General features: G+C 42.5%; 1 protein-coding gene across 1 annotated transcript in view; it reads right to left on the bottom strand.

Annotated features, from left to right (window-relative positions):
- Window positions 1–25,130, bottom strand: part of ROCK2 (Rho associated coiled-coil containing protein kinase 2) — a 119,296-nt gene that overhangs the window by 4,851 nt on the left and 89,315 nt on the right. Inside the window, exons 22-31 of the mRNA XM_054969922.1 lie at window positions 23,596–23,782; window positions 20,368–20,461; window positions 20,185–20,279; window positions 19,269–19,448; window positions 18,697–18,865; window positions 14,419–14,489; window positions 13,217–13,305; window positions 10,966–11,044; window positions 8,855–9,116; window positions 5,677–5,890 (exon numbers count right to left, since the gene is read on the bottom strand). Of these exons, the coding sequence (XP_054825897.1) occupies window positions 5,677–5,890; window positions 8,855–9,116; window positions 10,966–11,044; window positions 13,217–13,305; window positions 14,419–14,489; window positions 18,697–18,865; window positions 19,269–19,448; window positions 20,185–20,279; window positions 20,368–20,461; window positions 23,596–23,782 (1,440 nt within the window). The remainder of the gene's footprint in view (window positions 1–5,676; window positions 5,891–8,854; window positions 9,117–10,965; window positions 11,045–13,216; window positions 13,306–14,418; window positions 14,490–18,696; window positions 18,866–19,268; window positions 19,449–20,184; window positions 20,280–20,367; window positions 20,462–23,595; window positions 23,783–25,130) is intronic.

Raw genomic sequence — 25,130 nt, 5'->3', positions numbered from 1 at the left:
TACCCCAAAAATGTAGACATAAATGGATCAGTCTACTGACTTCCTCTTTAAAAAAAATCACTGAAGCTGACCGCCTAAGAAAATGAATCCATGCTGCCCTGGTTTAAGAGTAGGGCTGACATCTCAGTTGATTAATTATATGGGTCTGAACATTGGTTATGTGTATGCCTGCATGTAGATACATAAGCAAGGATGTGGGAGGGGAGAATCTCTTTCCTCCTCCCCACAGTATCTGTGCTTTTCTTTCCCTTCACAACATCTCTTACCCACATCGCTCTCCACCCCCATCCAGCTTTTCCAACTCGCCTCTTGCCTCTCTCACCGATCTGCCTGTATCTGTCTCCCCCAGTGCTATTTTCCCTCCTCCTTTCTCCTGCCAGCCTTTCAGACTGTTTTGGGCTATGGAACATGCAATCCTGCAATAAAGGGACCAATGTCTGATCAGGTCAGTTCCATGCCACTTTTTAACCTGAGGTTAGTTAAGAAGATCCACAGGACCGCTTCTAGTTGGGTATGTGAATGGTACACGGGAAACATTGAGCCTTGACTATTCAAATATTTATTTTAAAAGTGAGAGAAGTAAAACCATAGCATTCTTTTACCTCTTACGTTCTCTTAAAAACAGTGCCTCTACTGCATGCCTTAGCAGCTCATCTCTCTCTGTGCTAAAAATGATTTAACAGAGCTACCTCAGACCATGATCATGGCTGTCCCCAACCCTCTGCTTGCCTGTTGGTTCCAGCCTACCTTCTGGTGACCTGGCAGTGTGCCTCACTCAGAAGCAAGTGGCACAACACATGGGTTAGCCAGTCTACCCATGCGCCCTGGGAGCAGTTCACCATGATGGTCACGGGGAGTTGGCACCTTGCTACATTATTGGACATCTCTAGGATTTGCTGTTCAATAGAGTCAGGGTTGTTTTTTGTTTGTGCCTTGCTGATACTAGCTCCACAGCCCTTCCTGCCCCAATTCCTTGCCCCCTCTATAGATTGCCCCTGTCCTGTCACACATCCAGGACAGTTGGCTCTGGGAGGCCAGGTGGATTGGCTGCAGGTGGTCTCTCTGGTGCTACTGGACCTTTGAGTCATTTAGATGCAATGCACAGCAGAAGTCCAGCAACAACTTGGGAGGCAGACCCTGCACTGATCCCCATCCACACATGCTTCTGACTGCCATGTGTTTGGAAAATCCAGTCATGACGGGTGCCAGATCAGCCTCCTCTGTGGGGAAGCACAAATGTGCTCCCGCAGGAGCCTCAGCATGGCATCCAGGAAAGTGTGAAGGCAGAAGCTCACCAATGACTGGAACACCTCATGGACTTCAACCACGACCCCTTGGAAGGAGCCCTTTGCCAGGAATAAGAGGGAAAGAAGAACCTTCTGCAGAACAGGGATGGCCCGAGGGGAGAGTGCATTAGAGCATTGGCTCGAGCTCCTTGCACAGGGCTTGGATGACTGCCCCGTTCCCTTTGAGACAGACTGTGGCAGCCAGGATAGTCATCCTCTGGACGCCGGGTATTGTGGAGTATTGTAGAGACAGCTGGCAGACTTGATGTCTTCAGAAGGTGGGTGGGGACTGGAGGAGATAATGAGGGGGACCATCAAATGGACAGGGCAGACATCCCAGGTGATGTGGCCACCATGGTGCAGGGGGATGTAGGGAACTCTCAGCCCCTTCCAGGTCCTCAAGCAGAAGTCCTGTGGCCAGCTCAGTGCATTCCACCCTTCCATGTGGGCAGCGATCAAGGAAGAGCTTGTCGGAGACCTATAATGAGTGGAGGGACTCTGTGCCTCAGGATCACCAGTGGATGGAGGAGATGGTAGCATCCATAGCAATGGCCACCAGTCACCTGGAGGATCTGGTGGCTGTCACTTATGACAGGCAAGCACACACCAAATGTCTGCTCGAGGAGCTGTGGTGATGGCTCATGGCCCCACAGTAGCTTCTGCTCTACCAGTCTGCCTCTGAAGGGACTGGCCTAGGTATGATCCAGAGGCACCTTGGCAGCCCATGAGAAGGCATCCTCACCATGGAGTGCCAGGCAGCTGGGTAGCTGTGTACCCATCCCCTCCCAGTACCATTTTCTTGGGGTTTGTGCTCTTGGCCCCTTCATGCACTGTGCCATGGAATGGTCATATTTCTAGTTGCCCCCAGTGGGCTGACTGCAGGGGCCCTTTCCCACCCATCCCATCTGTCAAGTGTCCCATCTCTGTTTGAAAGCAGCCTGTACTTTTAAGGGATGGGACGTATGCAGAAACTCAGACCCGCAGTTTGTGGCCCTGCCCCTTCCCTGGTTGGGCTCTGTGCTAGGCTTTGCCCTTTTGCTGCCACCCAGAGATTGGTCCTTTGCACCACAGCCCTGCCATCATGGCCATGTTACATGTTGAGGCACGATGGCATAGATGCTATGGACACTGATGTGGTTGCGGTCCCCCAGGCCCCCTTGGAAGTCTTCTAGCTATCTCCCAGCCTCTGCCAAAACCCTTTAAGGAAGCCAACTAGCTAGATCAGCTGGTTGCCTCCACTGAGATCACCATCAGGATTGTATCACCAAGAAAAAGTGCTTTTTATCAAAGAGAAGGAGCTCCTCTTTCGCCATTAAACAATTGTGCTAGACATCACGTGGTTTTTAATCTCATACCTCTCCTCAATCAGTCAGTTTCTGCATGGAAAGGAGACTCCAACATTTGTAAATAAGTATCACAGATTACTTTTAATAATTTTTCCCTTCCCATTGAGCACTCAATGTATAATTAAACTAGGGGAGCACATTAAATGGAAATGCTGCTCTCTCATACTCCAGTCCAAAGGGTATCATCCCTTCAAGTGTAAATGTAACCTACACCAATGCAACTGGTTGCCAGTTGAACAAAGTGAGGGTTGGATCCAGCTAAGCATTTCTGCAGATGCAAATATTTCCATTTGCAGAACAAGATTTTCATGGCTCCCCACTCCCATGGCAGACTGAATCCTATTCCCCAAGATTCCTCTTCTAGGAGAGGGGATCCCCTCTCCTCCTGGAGCAGGATTTCAGGGAGAATTCCAGGCTGCCATGGGAAGGGGAAGTCATGAAAGTCGTACTCCACAGATGGAAGTCCTTGGACCTGCAAGACTCAAGACCATCACCAATTTCTAAAAGTATCATATACTAACCATAAATTTGCAACATTATCCTCTATGTATCAACAAGACAAAGCATGAAATGCACAAAAGACGCCTTTCATGCAATTCTAAAAAATAAAATCAATGCTGAGTGTTGCTAAATGACAATACTATTTTTATTTTGATGGTTTAAAAAACATTTAGAATGCAGCATGAATTGTAAGATTTAAGGATATCGCAGGACAATAAACATTCTGTACATTTAGATGCTGATATGTTTACTTTTTTTACATCAATTTATTCTTCATACCCCTGATATTAAACTAATTATATACATGCCTTACAAAAATATTGTCATTTAGGCTCCCTTATTGTTAGTTCTCACACTTAACGTGCATTTGCTTTTGAACCACAGGACCCTATTACTTACTGTTGAAATATTAAAACACATAGTACAGAAAAAAAAATCAGTGAAGAATAATTCGAAGAACAGGCCCAGAACTAAAATAAAAATAAATAAGTGATAAAAAGGTAAGAGCCAAAACATATGGTAGATGTTCATTCATTTTTTAAACAAGTGAAAAGTATTCAACTTTCTCCAGTTCGGATCCAGAAATCATCAGTCGAGCTTTCATTAACTTCAAGGCAGAACAAAGGTAATACTTTCTGTAAGATTTACTCTTGAAGATTATTCTAAGCTCACTGTGCAGGATGTGGGGGAAACCTCGTATGCTGAATAACTGAAATACTATTATAGTAAAGCCACATAGATTACCTAAAAGACTTCTGAGCCCAATTAAGATTTCTAGTTTATTCTACTAAGGCTCTTAGGACCAGAAGTCCTTTTGGATTTTTGACAACAGGTAGTGAGCAACACCACAAAATGGCTGACACAAGGCAACACCAATCACAAAACATTGGGAGAATCCAAGCCAAGTGTCTTCCTATACTGGAAACAGTTGTTGGTAATGAGACTCCCTATAGACCCAAAGGTCTGATGCCTCCTGGGGTACCCTGAAGCTCTTCCCACTGCAAAGAGATACAGGAAAGCAGGACAGGGTCTCTGATTTGAAGAAAAGGGAAGTGGGCACCAAGAAACACAATGGCTGGCACCACTGCTGAAGGATATGGATCGCTATATACCACAGCAATACATAGCATCACAGAGTTGCCAAAGGCAGGGGAATTCAGATAATCTGATAAATTCTGGCACTGATCTGATTGCTAAAAAGAAAACAAACTGTTTGCATGCAATGCAAAGCTGAAATATGTATAGTTGGTTCATGTTACTAGGGATAGCAGGCTTATATACCTACATAACAAGTTATACATAGGATACAGATAAAATAACCATTATGCTTGCTTTGTTCATACATAAGGACAAGCCGGGGTTTGCCACTATTTTAACAAATTGGGGGGAGGGGGGTGTCTTGGGTTTGGGTTTGTGCACTCTCCCCTCCTTCTTTCAGATGCAGCAGTATAATTAGATACTTTCAACTCTGTGACAAGTCTTGAGGCCAAGATATAAGATACGTATGACCCAAGTTGGGTTGCAGGTGGCTGACCCCTGTCGCACAATCTATTTTGGCCCATAATTTGCTGTTATGTCCAGATTAGCAATGTATGGCTTGTTTTTTTCCTGCCAACCAGTAAGTATTAAGCCAGATTTTGGAATCTTGGAACAACTACAGGATGGTGCTTTAGACATTAAAAAAACCTCTAAAGCTTGCTTTGACTACTGTGAATAAAATACATAAGGGAGGGGGATCATGCCAGCCAAAACGTTCCTGGGCCAATTCTTGTTACATCTGAAATAAGTCTTACTCTTAACACAAAAAATCAGGGAAGTGTTTGACAAAGTTTGGTAGAGAAAATGTTTATAGGACTATTTTAAAGGTAAAATGTTTGCTACCACACACACATTTTACTTGCATTTACCTGGGGACAGAACATCATAAAAGGCTCCTTGCCTCCCCACCGAATGAAGATGGGCAGTAGTGGTAAAGCAAATGGTCTGATCTGATATAATGGGAATTCTAAGTCCAACACAATCTGAATATATCTTGAGACTCTGAAGCAAAGGGAAGTCTCACCTTCAAGTTCAGGTGACTTTATTTTAATGGAACACATCAGAAGAAAACATATTGCTGATTAGTATGGAATGCAAGTAATTAAATACAAAGCAATGCTTTGCTTCAATGCTTCCATTAACACCAATAAAATCCTTTTATTGCTTTGCTGAACGAATGGATTTTACTAGTAAAAATAAAAAGGGTTTGAGTTACACCATAGCATTAAACTTCCACTGGCAGCTCTTACAATATACAGCCAACCATTTCTTCTTTGACCACTTTTGAAAAGAGGTTTTGAACAGTGACCATCTCATTAAGACAAGCAGGCTAAATAAATTTTGTTAAAAGTCATAAAAACTTCCATGATGGACCCAAATGCATAAACAATTTTTAGAGAAACAAGTGTCTAAAGTTGTCTTTATGAGCTGTCCAATGCAACTAATCTGAAAAGAAAAAAAATTAAACCTGCCATATTAACTATTTCACATGCAGTTATTTTTACCTTGGTTTGTTTGGAGGAAGCTGTCGACTTGGCCGTCTAATAGATTGATTTGGCTGTACCTTCATGGAAGTTCTTGGAGAAGATCGTGCAAAAGGATCTGGTGCTGGAGGCTTTTTTGGAATCTTTTTCACTAGGCGGCTCACCCATTTCTGCTGTTCCTCTGTAGAATTGGCTAACAGAAGTAGATTCTTTGCCGTTGAAACATCATAATTTACTGAAATATTAAAATTAACATCTCAGAGTGCAGACACGTTAATTCAATGAACTCTATTTAAATAAAAAGCAGAACATATTGCTCCTTCAGACAACAGCTGTGACCAACTAAAGTAGCGCACATTTCAATTCAATTAAAAGGTGCTTTACCTTTGGTTGAACTGAGCTTAAAGCTATCAAGGACAAAAAAACCTGTTCCAAACAATAGGACGACAAATATAAAACAAACAAGTTGGATCCAAGTAAGGCACCACAATCAATGGAACAGAATGCTCCTGCCCCCTCACCCCACTACAGCCAGTTTGGTGTAGTGGTTAAGAGTGGCGGGCCTCTAATCTGGAGAACCGGGTTTTTTAAAATTTAAATATTTTTATTGATAAAAAAACAGCTAAGTTACAAGATAGTATAACTCTGCAAATAACAAGATGATAATATACACAACCAAGTATCAAATAACAATTACTAAGTACAAATGTAGCGTAACCGAGATGACAATAAACTTTTAAGATCTACATTATAACCATTCAATAATCAATTTATAAATCTTTGACATAGCCCAGATATTATTGTTTTCCAGATATTCGAAGAATGGAAACCATTTTTCTTGAAAATTAGTACTTTTAGGAAAGTGCCTGGCTTGGTATATTTTATTACTTAATTTCTCCATACTAAAGTGATCCCAAATCTTATTATGCCAATCAAGTATTGATGGAACACTGTTACTTTTCCAATGAGTTGCAATGGCACTCTTTGCAGCTGTTAATAAACTTGCTATAGGATCCTTTCTTATTTTGGGGATGGGAATGTCATCCCATTGATCTAAAAAGAGTAATTCCGGCTTTAAAGGAATTGTATAATTAGTGATATCTTTAATCGCGCTAAGAATTTTCTTCCAAAAATTAACATGTTGGCATTCCCACCAGCAGTGAGAGAATGTACAAATCTCCCCACAGCCTTTCCAGCATTATGGAGATAAAGAAGAGTAGATTTGTGAGAGTTTCTTAGGCAACAAATACCACCTATTTATGATCTTGAAGGTTTGCAATCTGGTAACAATTACAGAAGAATTGAAGGTATTTGCTGACCATATCTCACGCCATTGTTCAGATGTTAGATTAGTTTTGCAATCTTGTGACCATTTAATTTGATAATTAAGAGTCTTTTGTTTGCATGTATTTAATATAATATTGTAAATTTCGGATATTAGACCTTTACAAGATATTAGTGGTGAATCTAGGATTTCTTCAAAATCAGTTTTAGGGGTATTCATTATTTAAATAATGTTGATTTATCTGTTGATTTGAAGCTGCAAATAAAGAAACCATTGAATTTTTTGATGTCTTTTGTTCCAATTCAAGTTTATTCATAAGACTAGGGGTGTGCGCTTCGGGAATCCGATTCGGGTAAAATACCCAAATTGGACCTGATCCGGAAATCACAAAGCAAAGCTTCCAGAAGCATTTGTAATGCTTTGGGAAGCTTTGGGTTTAAATGCCTGTTTCCCTGCTGCTGCGAGCGGCAGGGAAAGGGGCATTTAAACCCCTGAATCAGCTGCTTGTCGGGGGCTTCCCCAACAAGCGGCTGAGTGCCAGCGTCGCTGTCGGGGCCAGGAAACTCCTCAGCCCCGTCAGTGGAGGGTGAAGGAGGCAGCGGGGATGCAGGCTTAAGCCTGCACCCCCCCGCCGGGCGCTCCATTCGCCTGCTGATGTCGGGGCCGAGGAGCTCCAAAGTGATTCAGCTTGCTGCTTCAGATTTTGGGTATTTCCGAATGGTTTTCCTGCTTTGGGTAAACCCGAAGCAGGAAATCTGAATATTTTCAGTGTGCACACCCCTACATAAGACCCTTATATGTTGCAAGGATGCTAACAAGTATCTATCAATCTTATATTGTGTGTTTGTTGCCAAAATGGGTTATTTAGTCCCGGTGCTAACAAGGATTTTAATATAAAAGGGGGAAATCTAGAGATATTTGGGAGAATCTTATGTCTAAATTGATCCCTGTTTGATTGCCCACTCCTCCACTTGAAGCCAGCTGGGTGACCTTGAGTCAGTCACATATCTTCCAGAGCTCTCTCAGCCCCACCCACCTCACAGGGTGATTGTTGTGAGCATAATAACAACACACTTTGTAAACTGCTCTGAATGGGCATTAAGTTGTCCTGAACAGCAGTATATAAATTGCATGCTGTTGTTGTTGTCATCGTCATTACTGATCTCTCCCAAATGCTGCTCCTGGGTGTCAAGGGACCCTCAGGAAGAGCATGAGGCAATTTGGGGTCTGTAGCTGGAACAGTGAATTAGTGGTAATTATCACACCCCTTTTATTAGCAGAACATTTAGTCTGGTTTGGGCTTCAGGGGTAAATTGGCTGCTGTGATGTAGAACAATGGAGTTTTCAAATTATGATCCAGGGAACCTTGGAAATTGTTTAAAGATTACAGGGATTCTCAGTGACACTGGAGTAATGGCAATCTTCCCTGAAAGACAGCTAGCCGCCTACCTTCATCTACCAGGCAAAGTCAGAGGGCAATACTGGATATATTCTAGGATGCAAAATCAATTTTCGCAGGACAACAATGAAGTCCAACAGGTCATCCTAGCACTGTGGATGAAGTGACTGCAAACAAAGAACTAGCCTCAAAATCTTTCACAAGGCACAGGGATTCCTTGATAGAAAAATTTAAGTGGAAATGGGCTCCTGAAAACTCTTGCTATGAAGTCATGCTAGTATTTACTCCATGTATTCTGAAAACTGCACCCTGTTTTCCAAGTACATTTCAAAAGCTATAGAAATATAAAGGCATTTTAAGTTAACGAACACAAATTAATAGACTCCCTCCTCCCTCAATGAAAAGTAGGGGAGTCGTCTCCTCCTGGAAGCAATTCTGCTGGTACTTCACAAGTTGCATTGGATCTGTCCTAACAGATCAGCCAAAGTTATACTAAGTATTTATTTGCTAGGTACCTTTGCAAGGTGCTATAATCTCTTCCTTTTTATCCATATGATCTTTATGACACTTGATATGGCAGCGACGGCATTCTAATGCAGGAGGAGGTTTAAACATGTGCCACAGTGGTTTCATACAAGCCTCACAGTTGGTTGGAAAGTGATACAGGGTAGGTATGAACTCATGTCCTTTGTGGCAAATGTAATTGGACTTCTCCCCCATTGGCTCTACAGGGAATTCTTGTTCCTTCTTGCTTTCTCCTTCATTAGCATACAGGATCTATAACAACAACAACAACAAAAGACCAAGCTAGGATTACTTAAGACACAAGACATATCCCCAAAGAAAATCAATATTGTTGCAAGAAGTATGTGTAGAAACAAAACATGAAAGTAGAAAAAGAACAGCTCGGATGGAAGAGCAATGACAGAGGTAATTCAATCACTGCAAGTGTCTTGCCCATACTTTAGTTATAATATTTGGTTAACACATATGCACATAAATATGCAAATGCCTGAACTGTGCCATCATTTCCATATTTTTCATGACTTTAAACAGTGTACTGTGTTTAAGTAATTTAGACCTATGCAATTTGAGATTTATGGACAACAATTTAACTGTAACATTCAATGTGTGGGTGTCAAAGCTGGAAGCAATGAAGGCATGCTTGGTACACTGCAGAGACTTGGTTCTCTCCCTAAATGCTTGTAAGCTTTTATACATGTCTAAAAGCAACCCAGAAGTATGAAAAACTGACAAACTGATACAGAAGGATGCATCCCATTTGCCACTCTTACAGTGATACAAACTCTCCTTGCAGTTCTAACAAACTTAAACAGAAATGATTTGAAACTACAGAGTAGTAATGCAAGAATGGATTTCTATTGAAAACATTATATGCGATAGAGAGCAGGGCTGGTTTGAGGGGGGGGCATGGGGGTAGCCTGCTAACGGCACCGCCAAAGAGGGGGTGCCGGGCGCGGCTGCCAGCCGCCAAGAGCGCCCCGCAGGTTGCCACACGGGAAGCTGAGCACAGGGTTGGGAAGCCCTTGCCTGCCCCGCCGATGGGGCAGCTGACTTGTCGCGCGCACAGGACCTCCCAGCCCTGCGCTCAGCCACCCACGCGGTAAGTCAGCTGCCCCAGCGCACACCGCCGCCGCCAGCTCCGCAGTGCACTGTGCACTGGGTTGGCCAGCTTGCCATGCAAGTGGCATGGGGCAGGCGAACCACGCGGAGGGCCTCCTAGCCTTGCGCTCAGCTGCCCATGCCGCCGCTGCTGCCAGCTCCGTGGGGCACTGGGTGCTGGGTCAGCTGGCTTGCCACGTGGACAGCACGCCTCCCGCCCTGCGTGATGTCATCACACAGCGTCAGGAGCCCGTGCACGCTGTGCGTACAGACAGGCAAACAAGGGTTGCACCGGGCGCCAGCAACCCTAGATCCAGCCAAGAGCGCCCTGCAGGTTGCCATACGGGAAGCTGAGCACAGGGTTGGGAAGCCCTTGCCTGCCCCGCCGATGGGGCAGTTGACTTGTCACGCGCACAGGACCTCCCAGTCCTGCACTCAGCCACCCACGTGGTAAGTCAGCTGCCCCAGCGCACACCACCGCCGCCAGCTCCACAGTGCACTGTGCGCTGGGTTGGCCAGCTTGCCGTGCAAGTGGCATAGGGCAGGCGAACCACGCGGAGGGCCTCCTAGCCTTGCGCTCAGCTGCCCATGCCACCGCTGCTGCCAGCTCCGTGGGGCACTGGGTGCTGGGTCAGCTGGCTTGCCACGTGGACAGCACGCCTCCCGCCCTGTGTGATGTCATCACGCAGCGTCAGGAGCACGTGCGCGCTGTGCATGCAGACAGGCAAACAAGGGTTGCACCAGGCGCCAGCAACCCTAGATCCAGCCCTGATAGAGAGGGAACCAACTACTTAATATTTTTTAAACCTAAGTATATTGAAGTACACAATTTTGATCTAAGTTACAGAGAGCTTTTTGCAATTTAGAGTTTTTCAGAGTTAATACATAAGGACAAAAACATCAATTAAATAAGTTCTAGTCATTGACAAAGATATGCCACTTCATTCCCCCCACCCTTCAATCTTATGTTTTGTTTTAGAGTTATGAGTTTTGAAAGGCATACCTGGAAAATCCTAGGAATCTCTTTGGAATCTGCTCTGTATACATCCGTTTGTGTCACTGGCCGTACATGGAATAATTTGCTGTACAAGCAGAAATATGATAAAATGTAAATAAAGCCTAAACTATACTATATAATGAACAACCCCTCCTAATCTACTTTAGTAGGCTCACTACAACCTCTAAATTACAGGTTTAAAGGTATCCATTTTTTAAAAAAAGCAACTAGTGTTTTAAAGCTTGGCAAATATAGAATGTATATCATCATCATTCATCATATGGGATTAGCTGGTCACTTCAGGGCAGAACAGGAATTTTTGGGAACTATATTTAATTGGCTGTGAAAGAATCCTTTTTCTCACCTGCTTCATACAGTATCAGAGATTTTAAAATTATTTAAATAGACTTGTTTAGCGTGAACTGATAAGGTCTTAACTGAGGGAGCAAGTGTGAAGCTAGTAGTAGCGCTTGTCAAGTTCAGGGCCAGGACAGACTCATCCCAGGTTTTGGCAGACTAACTGCTGGTTCATAACAGAGTCAGGGTTGTTTATTTGAAAATAAATAAGTAACAATGTATGTTGTTAGTTATTTCAAAGCCTTTTTAAAAATAATTAGAATTTTAAATATTTGAGTCCAGTTGAACCTTAAGAGACCAACTAGATTTCCAGTTGGTCTCTCAGGTGCAACTGGTCCCAAATCTTGTTGTTCTACTGCAGATCAACACTGCTACCCACCTGAACTATATAGAATTTTAAAATAAACAAGATGATCAGGAAAAGTTGGTTAGCACTTCAAGGCACCTATGTATGAAGGGAGTTCAGTTAAGCCAGCTGCTGTACTGCTTGGGGTGGGGACATGGGGAGGGTGCTCCCTTGATGCTGAGCATCATTCAGCTGCACCCTAGCTCCTGATCCCATCTGAGTGAAGGCGGCCGGGGGGGGGGGGGGCATCACCACCTGCTTCACACCTAATCCCAGCTAGCGGGTGAAGCTGGCGGGTAGGCATTGCCTCCTGATCTGCTCCTGATCCCAGCTGGGTGAAGGGGGGGGCTGGCATTGCCACCTGCTCCTCTCCTGATCCCAGCTGGGTGAAGGGAGGGGGTGGGCATTGCTGCCAGCTCCATTCCTGATCCCAGCCTGGGCTTCCTGCTACGGTGCACTCTCTGGAGGGACGGGCTGCCTCGTCTGGGTTTCCCTCCATGGCAGCGCCATCTGGAGGCTCACCAGGGTAAGAAGCGAGTTGTCAGGAATAGAGATGGGCACAAAATGGGAACAAAAGAACCCTGAGTTTTGTGGTTTGTCGCATTCCACGAACCATAAACCTTCACGAAATTGTCCCATTTTGTAAAACAATTCATAGGCTCATGATTAGTCAGATCCTGGGGCCCTACAACAGCTCCCTTCATACCCAGAGATGCTAAACTGACAGGGAGACTTCAAAGGCACTCTCATCCAACAACCTTCCCAGCAAGGACAAGAGCAGAAAATAAGAGGTCTCTTTTGAAGCGCCAGCAAATCCAGCCAAAAGCTCCCAAATTCACTCTCTCACTCCCAATCCCAGCAACAGCTCCTTCCTCTCCCTCTGTCTACAGGAACTGAAAGCAGGAGGTACAGAGCTGTGCCTTATATAAGAAATGCTCACGTAGAGCAGAACAGGAGCTATCTGGTTGGCAGACAGACCTGCCTAACAGGGTTTGGATGAGATTGGTGTTCTCATGGCTACAGAAGGCCCATCTCCCCCCTGCTCATTGCTCTCATAGAACAGACTGTGAGCTCTCAGGTTAGCAGGGAGAGCTGCCTATCAAAGTTATGTGGGCTAAGATTGGGGTTTTCATGGCAACAAAAGGCCTGCAGACATTCTGGGCCTATATTGCCTAGGGAATCAATTGATTGGCGCCAGCCTGTCTGGCATGACAAGGCATTCACGAATCGAACTAATCAGGCCCAAAAGTTGTGGATTTCGTGAAAAATGCGGCCCCACGAAACACATTTTTGTGATACATGAATCAGCCCAATTCATCATGAAATTTTATTCATATTTCGATTCATGCCCATGTCTTGTCAGGAATACAGTTAGCCTTTTATATAGTAGGATTATTCTTATACAATTTTATGCTTTTAAATTATAATTTACTCACACAGGACACAACTTTTTAACTGGTTATGGCTGTCTATTGGCTAAGGTCATATCTTCCTAAGGTCCAAAGTTATTCACCTAAAATGTTAACAAAATTTAAGTCATGCAACAGTACTTACTCTATATCTAGCACCATGTAAGGGTTTGACTGTTCTTTATCTTGCTCACTGTCATAGAAGAGGATCTTCTTGCTGCTTACAACTACATACTATTTAAGGAAAAAACATAGGGGCATAACTTGAGTATAAGCACAGGTTTTGTCACAAATGTTATTTTTTATTTTTAAGTGATCTCTCTTCCATAACAACATGTTTATAGGGTAAAAGTACATCACAAAACAAATCAATATAACAAATTATTTGTTGTTATTATTATGAGTATTATGCTAGAAAGTTATAATTTATGTTGCAATTTTCACAACAGAATAAACAAGTATAAGACCAAGATGAGAGTTACAAGGAAGAGAACAAACTCACAAAGCAATGATGTTTGCAAGGCTGATAAAAAATAGACCAGATTTCTTAAACTGCTCCTTTCTACAAAATCATCTGCCTCTGATTAAGTCTTACAGATTTACAAATGTAATTGGATATCTTACTGCTGGGTTATTAAAATATGCAAGTATCTCTGTCTCCCAACTACTCCAACTCCCCTTTAATCTGTAGCTGCAAATTCAACAAGTGGGATCCTACCCCAATCCTCCCAGTTCACTCAGAAAAGTTTGAAAATCCTTACTCTGGTGGAATGAGCCTTCCTACAACTCCTCCCAACCTTTCTTTGGAAGAAAAGAGACTAAAGTTGGAGGAAGGCTTCTTGGAGGATGGTTGGATCCAAACAATGCTTCCCCCAAAAGCTTAACATATCTTCAACTTTTAGATTTGTTTACATAAAGCCTGGCTATAGTTTATATTTTACAGTAACCTCACCACATGAAAGCTTTGCCGGCTGAGAATTCTAATTTTCCATGTCCCCCCGCCCCACCCCCCACCATGCACCTAGGGAAAGTTAGCCACTAATAAAGAGAAATAAGCATCAAATGGAGAAAGGCAGTCAGTAGCTCCTTCTTCACTGTGTGTGAGTTTATATCCCCTCCAGCTTTCTCTGCCTCTTGGGGTGTGAGGGGACAAAAGGTAGACTCTTCAGAGAATTTTTGTTTATAATTCGCAACAGGCCAACCTCTCAAATGGTGAGAGATAAACATGGTTATCCTCTAGAAAGGCAGCAAGCACATCATGGAAAAATCTTAATATTTTATTGCTGGCTGCTGATAAGCACTGAATATTATGTCACAACAACACCATCAAAGACTCATGCTTCTTACCTTTTTAACCCATCCAAACTTTTTGGTATTGTTTCGGACAGGCAAAGAGAGCCAACCTTCCAATCGTGATTCTGGAAAAAATGGAAGCAAATATTGAAACCAGCAATAATTACGCTGTCTTTTGTTTTTCAAATTCATGTCAGGTCAAGAAAAATGCTTTTCAAAGCTATGATCATCTACAGCCCCCTTACACACGCAAACAAAGCATCTCAAAAAGCTGACCTGCAGACACAAGAAAAACAAAACAAAGCTCTAGTCATAACTGTGTTACATACTTTTTTATTAGTAAAAAGCATTTATTATTGTAAGGCAATGAATGCTGCCAGCCCTAATTTTCCTTCTGCAAAGACATTATCAGTAATTAAGCATGTCCTCTTGTGACCACACCTTCAGAATATCTGAAAACAAGCCATTACCCCATAAACTATGCGGTCGTGTAGAACGTATTGTTCCCGAATTCATCTTTGGATAGCTGGTACTGTTATTCAAGCATCCGAATGTTTTGCTTTCAGATTAATTAATTGGTCCTTGGCCAATACTGGAAAGTACCTTTATCTACATTAAGATTTTAAGTCTCAGCAGTGAACACATTATACACTGTATCATTGAGACCTTGCTCAGACTTATAAGTCGCAGGAGATAAAAGAGGGACTGACTTGCCTGTTCCCTTTAGCTCTTTTCAGCTAGTACTGAGACTCCTAGTTTTTTATTCCATATACAGCTCTACAGGGATTATTTTCATTTCGATGAGCTTCATTTAGGTTTTATGATTACTCAGAACAGGAGAAGGCAACCCCCAGCACATATTTCAAACAGCAACACAACCAAGCCATTTTGCAGGGCATGAAGGAACAGTTGTCCATCCAAGCAGCCAAGGAGAACCCTTGAAGAGCTGAAGCCATTCGTGTGAGAGAAGACAACAGGCATGGGCTTATGTCTGTCATTGCTCCCTGGACACATGCAGATATTACCAGCACACTATTATCTTCACAGGCAGACAATGCATTTATTTTTCAGCACTCAGGACAAAACAAGTAATTCACCACAGCTTACATACAAAGGTAGTTAATCTATTTATTCCCTGATCACCTAGCTGATAAAATCAACTTCAGTAAATATAAACTTGGGAGAAGATGATGGAGTTTACAAAACTATTTTATGGGACCACATTTTTTTTAAATGTATTTTTTGCTAGAAGTTACATAAGACTATTTAATTTTAATGCATGTTTATAGCTAAATGGTAACTATGCAGCCCATAAAATATTTAATATGATAAAAGTTTGTTAAAAGATCATTGTTGGAACCTTATTGCTTTACTTCTTCAGATCCCAAGTGCAGCATACATGCAAACACAAGTCATATTTTACTAATCTGTCTTCCCGTTTTTGAATATCTTTCTTCGACCTATTATTCCCACTGACACGCTATGCAAACAAATGTTCACATTTATAATCTAACGTACTTTCACTAATACTGTGGGACAGTATTACTAACATAGTTTGAAAATTTACATGTGTGTAAGCATGCACACTTTCACATTTTCTTGTGCGCGTGCGCACACACACACATAAAAACTTCAGAGTTTTCATATTTTAGGAAAAGGGATGGAAAGAAAGTGTGCCTCTCAGACAGGTGAAGGAAGAGCCAACATAGAATTGGATGTCATCAATATGCGGATGACACCCAGCTCTATATCTCTCTGTCCAAATCCCCTGGTGATGAAATATAGGTTTTAAGTCACTAAATAGCTGAAAGCAAACAAAACTGAAACAGAACCCAGGTAAGACCATGATGCTGGCTGGGAAGGCAGAGATCTTGAAGGACATCGTGCTCCCAACTTTCAGTGGGGTTCAGTTAACCACTGCAGATACAGTTAAATGCCTGAGGGTTAGACTGGATCTAGCACTGCTGCTGAGTGAAGCAAGTTAATGCAACTGCAAAAAAGGCCTTCTTCCAACTCAACTTAGCCTTCTACCTTGGCCTTCTACTTTGGCACATCTGATCTGGCCACCTGGATCCACGCAACAGTAACATTAAGACTGGACTACTGTAATGAGCTCTACATAGGTCTCCCCTCAAAGTCAACTTGGAGACTCCAGTTGGTGAAGAACGTTGCAACTTGATTATTATTATCAAGATTCTAAGTCTCAGCAGGAATTCCAAGACTTAAGAAATCTGTGAACACATTTGTCTTGTTGTAACCCTTTTCCCCACTATAAAATCCAATAAAAATCATTTATCTATTAAAAAAAACATGTCATGTATTTGGATGTATGCTTATTTTTCAAATTTCTGCTATCCATACCCTATTGTATTGTTTACTGAATGTCCCAGGCATTGATCATATTGACTTACACTGTGTAATTGGCCTTGAGTCTCAGTAACAAAGGCAGACTATTAATAACAAATAAATAAAATAAAATTTCCCCTAAGGGAAATCTCACCCTTTTATAGCAGAACAATTTCATAGTCCACATATTATCAGTTAATTGTTGTCAAGCACTACCATCTGTTTCCCCCAAAATACTATTTGAGGTCTACCAACATGAGTACCATTTTCATATACCCAAGATCAATTTCCTCCCTCCCTCTCCCATCCCACAGAAGTAAAATGGCCGACTAGTGAGATTTCCAAAAATCAGTCTCTAAATAGCTGGCGACTTAGATCAAAGTCTTCAGAAGTCCAACAGCATCAGTAATTGTGACAAAAGCAGGGAACTAACACAAAAGCATCTACTCGTACAATTTAAAGGAACATATCTCTCAGTTTGAAAGACCTTAAGTCACTGACCTTTCTAATTTATTACAATGATGCAAAAAAGGTACATAGAGGCTATAAAAGATATACTTCTTGGCTGGTGTTACCTACCCTCTCCTATCATACAACTCATGGCTGCTTACAAGGAATAACAGAAGCCATGCCAAAATAAAAGCAAGTAATTAAGCAAGTGTCTATATGGAGAACTGGTAGTGGGTGTTCATAAGCAAGGTCACATACCTCCACAGCCAGTGGTAACAGAGAGCTCCCGTGTTGGGAAACTAATGGCTGCAGTGGGACTAAGTAGAGATAGGCTTCAATCCTAAGAAAACTTTCCCGGGAGTACGCCCTATTGAATAAAACGGGACTTAAACAGACACACTAGAAATGCTCCCACAAGTGCCTAGTTTAGGGATACATTCTGCTCCCAGGTTGAAGAGCCGTTCTTAATAAAAGATACTAATAAAGATTTCTGTGTGCACATAACACATGAGCACACAAGAGGAGCACCATATTTATTTCAGTGTAGTTCCCCATGAAACAATTTTTTTCTATGAAAAAAATCCCAATGCATTTTCTCTGGGACTGGTAGTCAATTAAAGATTGTCAATTCAGAGATATGAATTCCAAAATCTCACTAAAGACATAGGTGTCTGTGAGAGTACAGAAGAAAATGTGAAATGATGTACTGTTTAATACATAAAAGCCATGTATACATTTCACTGTTTGCTTCCAATTACAAATTTGCCTATCAAATCTACTGATTAAATCAATTAAGGTCTGCTGCCCTCACTGTCTTATCTGCAACTCTTTTGCCAAGGGTGGGAACTGCTGAGAAGTGGACTAGGCGGTGTGTTGCATGCATCTCCAGATAGCACCCACAGTGTCTAATTAAAATAAGTAAGAGGACACTCCTTCCTCATGCAGCGTACTTCCCTTTGATTTCAACGGCTTTCCATGTTAGTAATGAATCATTAGAGGGACGACCTTCAAGCAAGAGCATTCTGCCACTAAATAGTTTTCAGGAATGTCACCTGGGCTGTCAGGTTCTGAAGGAACTTGTGCAGAAGACAACGGTTCTCCCTCTGAGTCAGAATCAGAGTTGAAAAACACACGAGAACGGGAAGGCTTAGTGGCAATACTGACAGAGGTAGAAGAACGCTGGTAGGTAAAAGACAGAGACTCCGTAGTGTGGGACTGAGTAATACGAACTGAGCACCAGCATCGGTGGGGGAGGAGTGCAGAAAAAAAAGAGTAATGAAAACAGCTGAAAATATAGTTACTACTATTGCTTCCTCAGTCATGATCAAAATATATGAACCAAGAGAAAATACATACAAAATTTTAAATCTATTTCTTCATCCAAAAACTTTTTTTTTTTTGCTAAAAATGTTTGGGGGGAAAGGGAAGAAATAAAAAGGAAACACTATTGCCATTATTTCCCCCCCGCCCCAAGTTACAGAAGCTACGTTTTAATTTCTGTAAGAAAACAGAATGATGCTAATGGAGGAACCTTACCGGGGAATCCGTCATCAGCTTCTGCATCTCCAGGGCCACTGCCTATACTGGTGCTGTCCAGACCGATGTGTATTGTCTGAAGCTGTGACCGAAGCTGTTCAATATCACTGTCCTTGCTGTCCAGGGCCATTTGCAGTTCTATTCTTACCTGGCTCTCTTCTGCAATTTGCTATAAAAGGATATTAAGGTAAGTAAAAAATCAAAGTTCAGCTCAGTAATAAATATTTACTACACTGTTCAGAGGTTTTTTCTTGGCATACTCAAAGAGCAGTGTTCCAACACCCACCCACCCATGAGGAATGAAATCCACATCCTAAAATAGCTTCTTATGAAGTGCCCTCTGTTTGATTACAGACAGACAGGTTAAACAAGGCCCAGGGCATGAAACAGGAGGAGTTGGAGGCCTCTGGGACTGTGGCCGTTATAATCAAGAATGCACAGAATAGATTATTTAAAATATAACACTACCTACAATGTCCGAGAGATTCTGAAGTGTTATACTGGAGTAACGCCTCTTTCAGAAGACTACACAGCAACTTTGCTCGCATAAGCATTTGCATGCAGGTACTTACTGCTTGCATTTCATTAATCTCCTTCTGATACTTTATCATCATCTGTGTCAATTTTTCACGCTCAGACTTCAACTCCATGTGCAGTTTCCTGTTCTCTTTTTCTTTCCTTCTGACATCAGTGTCAGCGCCTCGTTTGACAGGATGCTTACGATTCATAATTTCAGCTAACTTGTTAACAGCCTTTTAGAGGAGGAGAGGGAGGGAAAATTAAGAGTGCTAAATTAAAAATGTAGAATCAGAGGTCATTTTCACCATTAAGAAAGAATACACAAAAGAATGAAATTCATGCAGCTATATTTTAACTCCGAAAGGATTTAATTTGTGCAACAATTGCTCTCGCTTGTTTGAGTGAGAAGGGGTGAGGGGATCAAAGCAGCAGCCAAGTTTTATGTATAAATTAGTTGATAAACATCAGGTTAAGAATTTAAGCTTAAGGGCTTGTACAGTTTCGCATTACTAAAGTGTAAGCCCTGTTTTACAATACTGGTGCGCAATGGCCATGTTCAAAACTTGTAGATAGCATAGATTTGTTAATTACCTAATACAATAATGTATTTTTAGACACTGTTCTGCCTGTTCAGGGATTATGTTTCTACTTCTGCTCTCAAATACTAACATAGACAATACCTCTAAACATACTCTAACTCTGATATTCAGTTGCACATTGGATTAAATTGGCCATTACATACAGGAACTTGTGCCATAACAAACCACTGATTCTGTAAGAAGGAAAGGCAATGAGTGTCTTACCACCATTTTTAAAACAAAGCAGTATTAAGAATGTTTTACTAGTTTAAAGCTATGAAACATTTACACGGTTAGAATGTCATCACCCAGCCCCTTCTATTATCTCTCTCTCCCTGACGCCTATTAACAGTGAACTATTGTTTTGTTGTATTTTTTGCTTATATTGTACCTGTGTCTTCAGGGTTCTTTCAGTAAACAACTGTTTCTCATATTGAGTCTTAATAAGTCCTATATTTGTTTCCTCATCTTTTATTTTGGAAATTTCTGAAACAAAAAAAATGATGTAAGTAAGTTTTCAAAATCAATTACTCAAATAGGATTTACTTCTTTGAAAAAATAAAAGAACACTCACGCTCCTGGACTTCTTTAAGTTTATTATTCAGTTCTTCTTTCTCATTTGCAAGGTTAGCCACATCACTAGTGAGTGTCCTATTTGCTTCTTCAAGCTAAAATGTAGAAATTAACAGAGAAAAGTGTTAGTCATGGAATGGGGTGGAGGAAGGAGTAAAGAAAGAAAAGAAAAAAGGCTCAACTATTTAGAGATTGTTCATAAGGAGGTCACCATTTGAGATGAGGAACATTGAAAGAAAAAGCATGAGACATAAGGAGAACAAGGAAGTTAAAGGTGAGAAGCAGAGAAGATGTGAGTGCAAAGCTTAATAGTCAATAAAATTAACAATGAAAGTTCATGATGGCATGAGTTGTGAGTCTAAAAAGTCAGCAACAGTCATGGGCTAGGATTCAAAAACTAGAATAAGTGAATGGACAGGACATACACAGATTAGGCTCAGAGGTAGGAGTGTGTGCTTCGGAATCCGATTCCGGGTTTTAACCCAAATCGGGCCCGATTTGGAAAGATTCGGTATTTCCGATGCTGGCCCCGATTCAGAAATACCGAAGCAAAGCTTTCCGAAGTGATTCGGATCGCTTCGGAAAGCTTCAGGGCAGCCAGGTGCAGTACTTTGCCGACTGCAAACAGCCAGCAATGTTCTGCTACAAATTCAAGCTCTTTCTTTGGAGAGGGGAGGGAGAGAAGGAGTGAGTGACTCATTACAACCTCCCCCTTCCCCCTCCCATCTCTTTAAAATTGGTGGGAAGCTTGAATTTGCTCCAAAACTTAGCTAGCTTTTGCATTGCAATGCAATGCAATAGCAGCCAGCAAGCTGCTTGCAGAGATTCCCTCCTTATTTACAGGATGGGAGGGGTTAGGAGGGAGTGACTACTCTAGGAGTACATGGGGGAGAAGGGAAGGGATCAGAGAAGGGAGAGGGGAGTTAGGAGTGTCCAGTCCTGCAGCAGGATTCTCCTTCCAGCCAATGGGGATTGTCTGGAAGGAGAGTGCCTTTTTTAAAATGCTGCAGGACTTTAAATTGGGAGGCTTGCCTTTAGCTAGCTTCCACTTTGCCTTGACTTAGAGACTTTGAGAGACTGGTACCTGCTTTCTGCTAGTTTGTCTCCTTCTGTCTGGCCTGGGGCTGTGAGAGTGACTTGGCTGGCCTGCTTGGAGGAGGACTTCTGGATTGGATTCCTTGCCCTACTGCTGGATGCCTGCTGTGCTGCTGACTGGACCTGCATGTGACTAGTAGGAAAGTCACTGACTCACAGGGTTCTTTTCTCTTTGGGGGAGGGGGTGGTTGGGGGGATAGGGAAGGGATTTTTTTTTTAAGTTTGCATTTTAATTTTTTTTAAAAAAAAATCCTGCTTGCTTGTGGCCTTGTGTGATAGTGTGTGTTTGACCTGTCCGCTCTGGGGCCTGATTGGGGCAGGGGAGGCTTGGCCTGAGTTTGTTACTTTTGCTTTAATGTCTTCGTCTTGGTAGTTTGGATTGAATGGGGTTTCCTGCTTGATTGTGGCCTTCCTTGGTTTGATTGTGTTAGGCTTGAGTGTCTGGCCTAAGCCCTGATTGGGGTGGGGGGAGTTTTTCACTGGGAATTTATTTTTTGGCTTAGCTCTACTATCTTGTATTGTCTGGGGTTTCTGTGTTTGTGGCTTGTTTTGGAGTGAGTGGGCCTGTGTGTGGGGCGGGGTGTTAGCCATTTCTTTTATTAACTGTTGTTGTAATTGCTCTTGTGTTGCTGAGTTGTGTTGGGGGGGGGATTGAGTGTATTAAGTGTTTTATCTGTGCTTAAGTTTTCTGTGTTTATGGCTTGTTTTGGAGTGGGGAGGGCGTTAGCCATTTACCTTCAGTTGAAAGCTGGTTTTAAAAAAAATTTTTTTTTGCTTCTTTGCTAGATTTCTGCAGGGTGCATGGGTGGGAGTGGGAGTAGGGGTAGGTGGGTTTTCTTAGGGTTTTTTACTTCTTTGCTGCAGTTGGTGTTCAGTGTTGTTTATTTGAATAGTTGGTGTTGGGGTTTGTTGTTTACAGTTGTTATAGTTTAAAAGTTCCCATCATAGGGAACAATGGGGAGTGGCTGGCCAGCCTGCTCTGGGGGTGGTGGGGAACTTGGGGGAGTGTGTCTTTGGGTCTGTTGGGGGGTAGATTGAAAGGGGGATTATGCCTGTGGCCATGGATGCCACATTGCATGTGCTCCTGCTGTGGAAGTCTGGATTTTCCCATAACAGGAACCAATGGAGAGTGGCTGGCCAGTTACAGCAGGGGTGGTTAGGTTTGGGGGGCGGGATGTAGTTCTGATGGGTTGCTTGGGATGAGTGTAGTGTAGTCAGACTGTGGCTGTGGCCATTGGCAGCCCCAATCCACGTGTTTCTGCTGTGTGGAAGTCTTCCCCACAGTAGAAATAAAATGGTGCACTGGGAGAACCACCTTTGGGAGGCCATGATATGCCCCCCCCCCCAAAGTCCAATCTCCCTGAACCTTGGAGCAGGGCATGGTAGGAGAGGTAGGAGCAGGTCCCCTGAAAATTGGGTCATTTTGCTTGCAAAATGCCACCCCAAGCTACCTAGAAAGATAACATGGCCCCCCAAAGTCCAAATTCTCTGAAACTTTGGGGGTAGTTAGAGGAGAGTTAGGAGAAGGTTCCTACCAAGTTTGGTTTGCTTCTTAAAGAAAATGCCCCCCCAGGCTCCCAGAAAGCCAAGAGCATGTTCCCCATTGAAATAACGGCCGAATCTTTACGAAGCAAACCCAAATCTTTATGAATCGGGTATTCCGATTCAGGCTTGCCACTTTGGAATTCCCTTTATTCTGGATCTTTTTCCCAATTTGGGTATTCCAAATCAGGAAACCAGAATAACCCTGGCCCTGCACACTCCTACTCAGAGGTGAATGTGCTTTGTATCAGAAAGTATGAGCCAGAAGTGGAACAGATACTGGAATCTTGCAAACAGTTAATAAAAACCAGGCTGTATTTCTAAAACTTAACTTCTATACACGCTGCTGCATGAGCAGTAAAATTCAATGCAACGTGTCTGTGTGACCAGATGCAGGACTGCTGTTCATTCTACTAGTTTACAATAGCAACTCACACTTTGATTTTTTTAGCTAGGACTCTAGTATAAGTATTTCTAATTCACCGTAATATTTGTAGCCCAATTATACAACTTCTAAAAAGTACTACAGTACTAGAGGAATTTTAGCAGGTAAAACAAAACCTACAACAAAGTCTTGATGAGAATCACTTACAGATCCTATTGTGGCATCTTTTTCAGCAAGTTCTTGTTTGTGCCTAGCCATCATTTCTTTAATCTCCAACTCTTTCATGATCTTTTCTTTTTCCAAATCTGAGTACTGTTCTTCAGCAATGGAACGAGCCAACTGTTCTGAATCTGCTTTGGTTAAAGTGATCTCAAGTTGTGCGGCCAAGGAATCCCTGCAAGGCAAAGATAAACATTGTGGTTGAAAAAATTATTTCTGCCATTTTTGAACTTGAAATATAGACATTAGGGATATGCAATTTGGTGTATCCAGTCTGAAAATATATTCTAAAAAAACTTATCAATATTTTCCAGGTGTATCTGAGAATCCATAACATATCTGGGATTCTTGAATATACTGGTACTGACATTCCTGGATAATCCTGAAAATAATTCAGGATTATTTGGGAATCATAGTTCTGACATTTTAAAGGCCACCACAGCTTGTCTCCCCACCCCTTTGTAGCTTCCCAGGCAATAAGAGGGTGGGGAGGGAGGCAGCTCTCACAAGCGAATGGGATCTCGCACTGGGAGAGCTCTAAGTGTCTGGCCAATTGTGGTGATTTTCTCATAGGACACCTTTTTTCAAATTCTCTCTGACCATGGACAAAGAGCATAAAAGCAGGCCAAAATGCAGTTTGTCACCATTACAGTTTGAAATTTCCGGGAGTGAACTCTTCTGGCTGCTCTGGTTGTTTTTGCCTTGGAGGATTCCAGATTCTGCCTGTCTGTCTGGATCCACTGGAAGTGAACTGACTCTTTAAAAAATATTTTTAAAACATTATTTCAATTTCAATTTTTCCTGGGGGCGGGGAGGGGGGGAGGGTTGCTGGGAGGGAGGTTGGTCAAGTAGATTGTGGTGTGGGAGGAGGGAAAGGGACTAGCGTTTGGGAAATTTTTGCTATGGGTTGGTGGATGTGGGTGGACTGGTTTGAGTTTAGGACAGCTTATCTGCATTGGTTTACTTTTTTCTTTTTGTTGCCTGGTGTGTGAGTGGGGTGAAATGTTTGGTTTTATATCTGATTTTTTAAAAACCTTTCCAGCTTGTGGTGTCATGCTTCTCTGTTGGGCTCTTAGGGTTTTTGTTGCCCTTTAATTTGAAAGGGTGATTCCTTTGCAGGAAGGGCTTCCATCCAAGCTGGGTTTTTTCCTGCTGTGTTGCTTTGCATCTTGTGGTGTTGTGTCTGGTTTTGGGGTTTTGACGCACTTTAATTTTTAAAGGGTTATTCCTTTGAGGGGGGAGAGAGTTCCACTCAAGTTGTTGCCAGCTTGCTTGTCATACTGCTTGTTGGTTTAATGTCGTTTTGGGGTGCTCCTGTTTTTTCTTCAAATGGTTCCTGAGGCTGGTAGTTGAGAGGTGAGCCAGGGCCTGGATCAGTTGAGCAACAAAAGAGGAGTGCAGTGGATCTCTGGGGCGAAAGGTTTGGCAAAAAAATAGTACGGGAGGAGGGCAGTAGCTTTCCCCCCACCTGTGCGGAGGGCCTGCCCCACAGCCACCAGCCCCCAACCTTTGGCTGGGATGCT

Source organism: Eublepharis macularius, chromosome 1, assembly GCF_028583425.1.
Source record: "Eublepharis macularius isolate TG4126 chromosome 1, MPM_Emac_v1.0, whole genome shotgun sequence".
Classification (NCBI taxonomy): Eukaryota; Metazoa; Chordata; class Lepidosauria; order Squamata; family Eublepharidae; genus Eublepharis; species Eublepharis macularius.
Note: the sequence above shows the minus strand (reverse complement) of the source record. Positions and strands in the feature narration are given on the sequence as shown.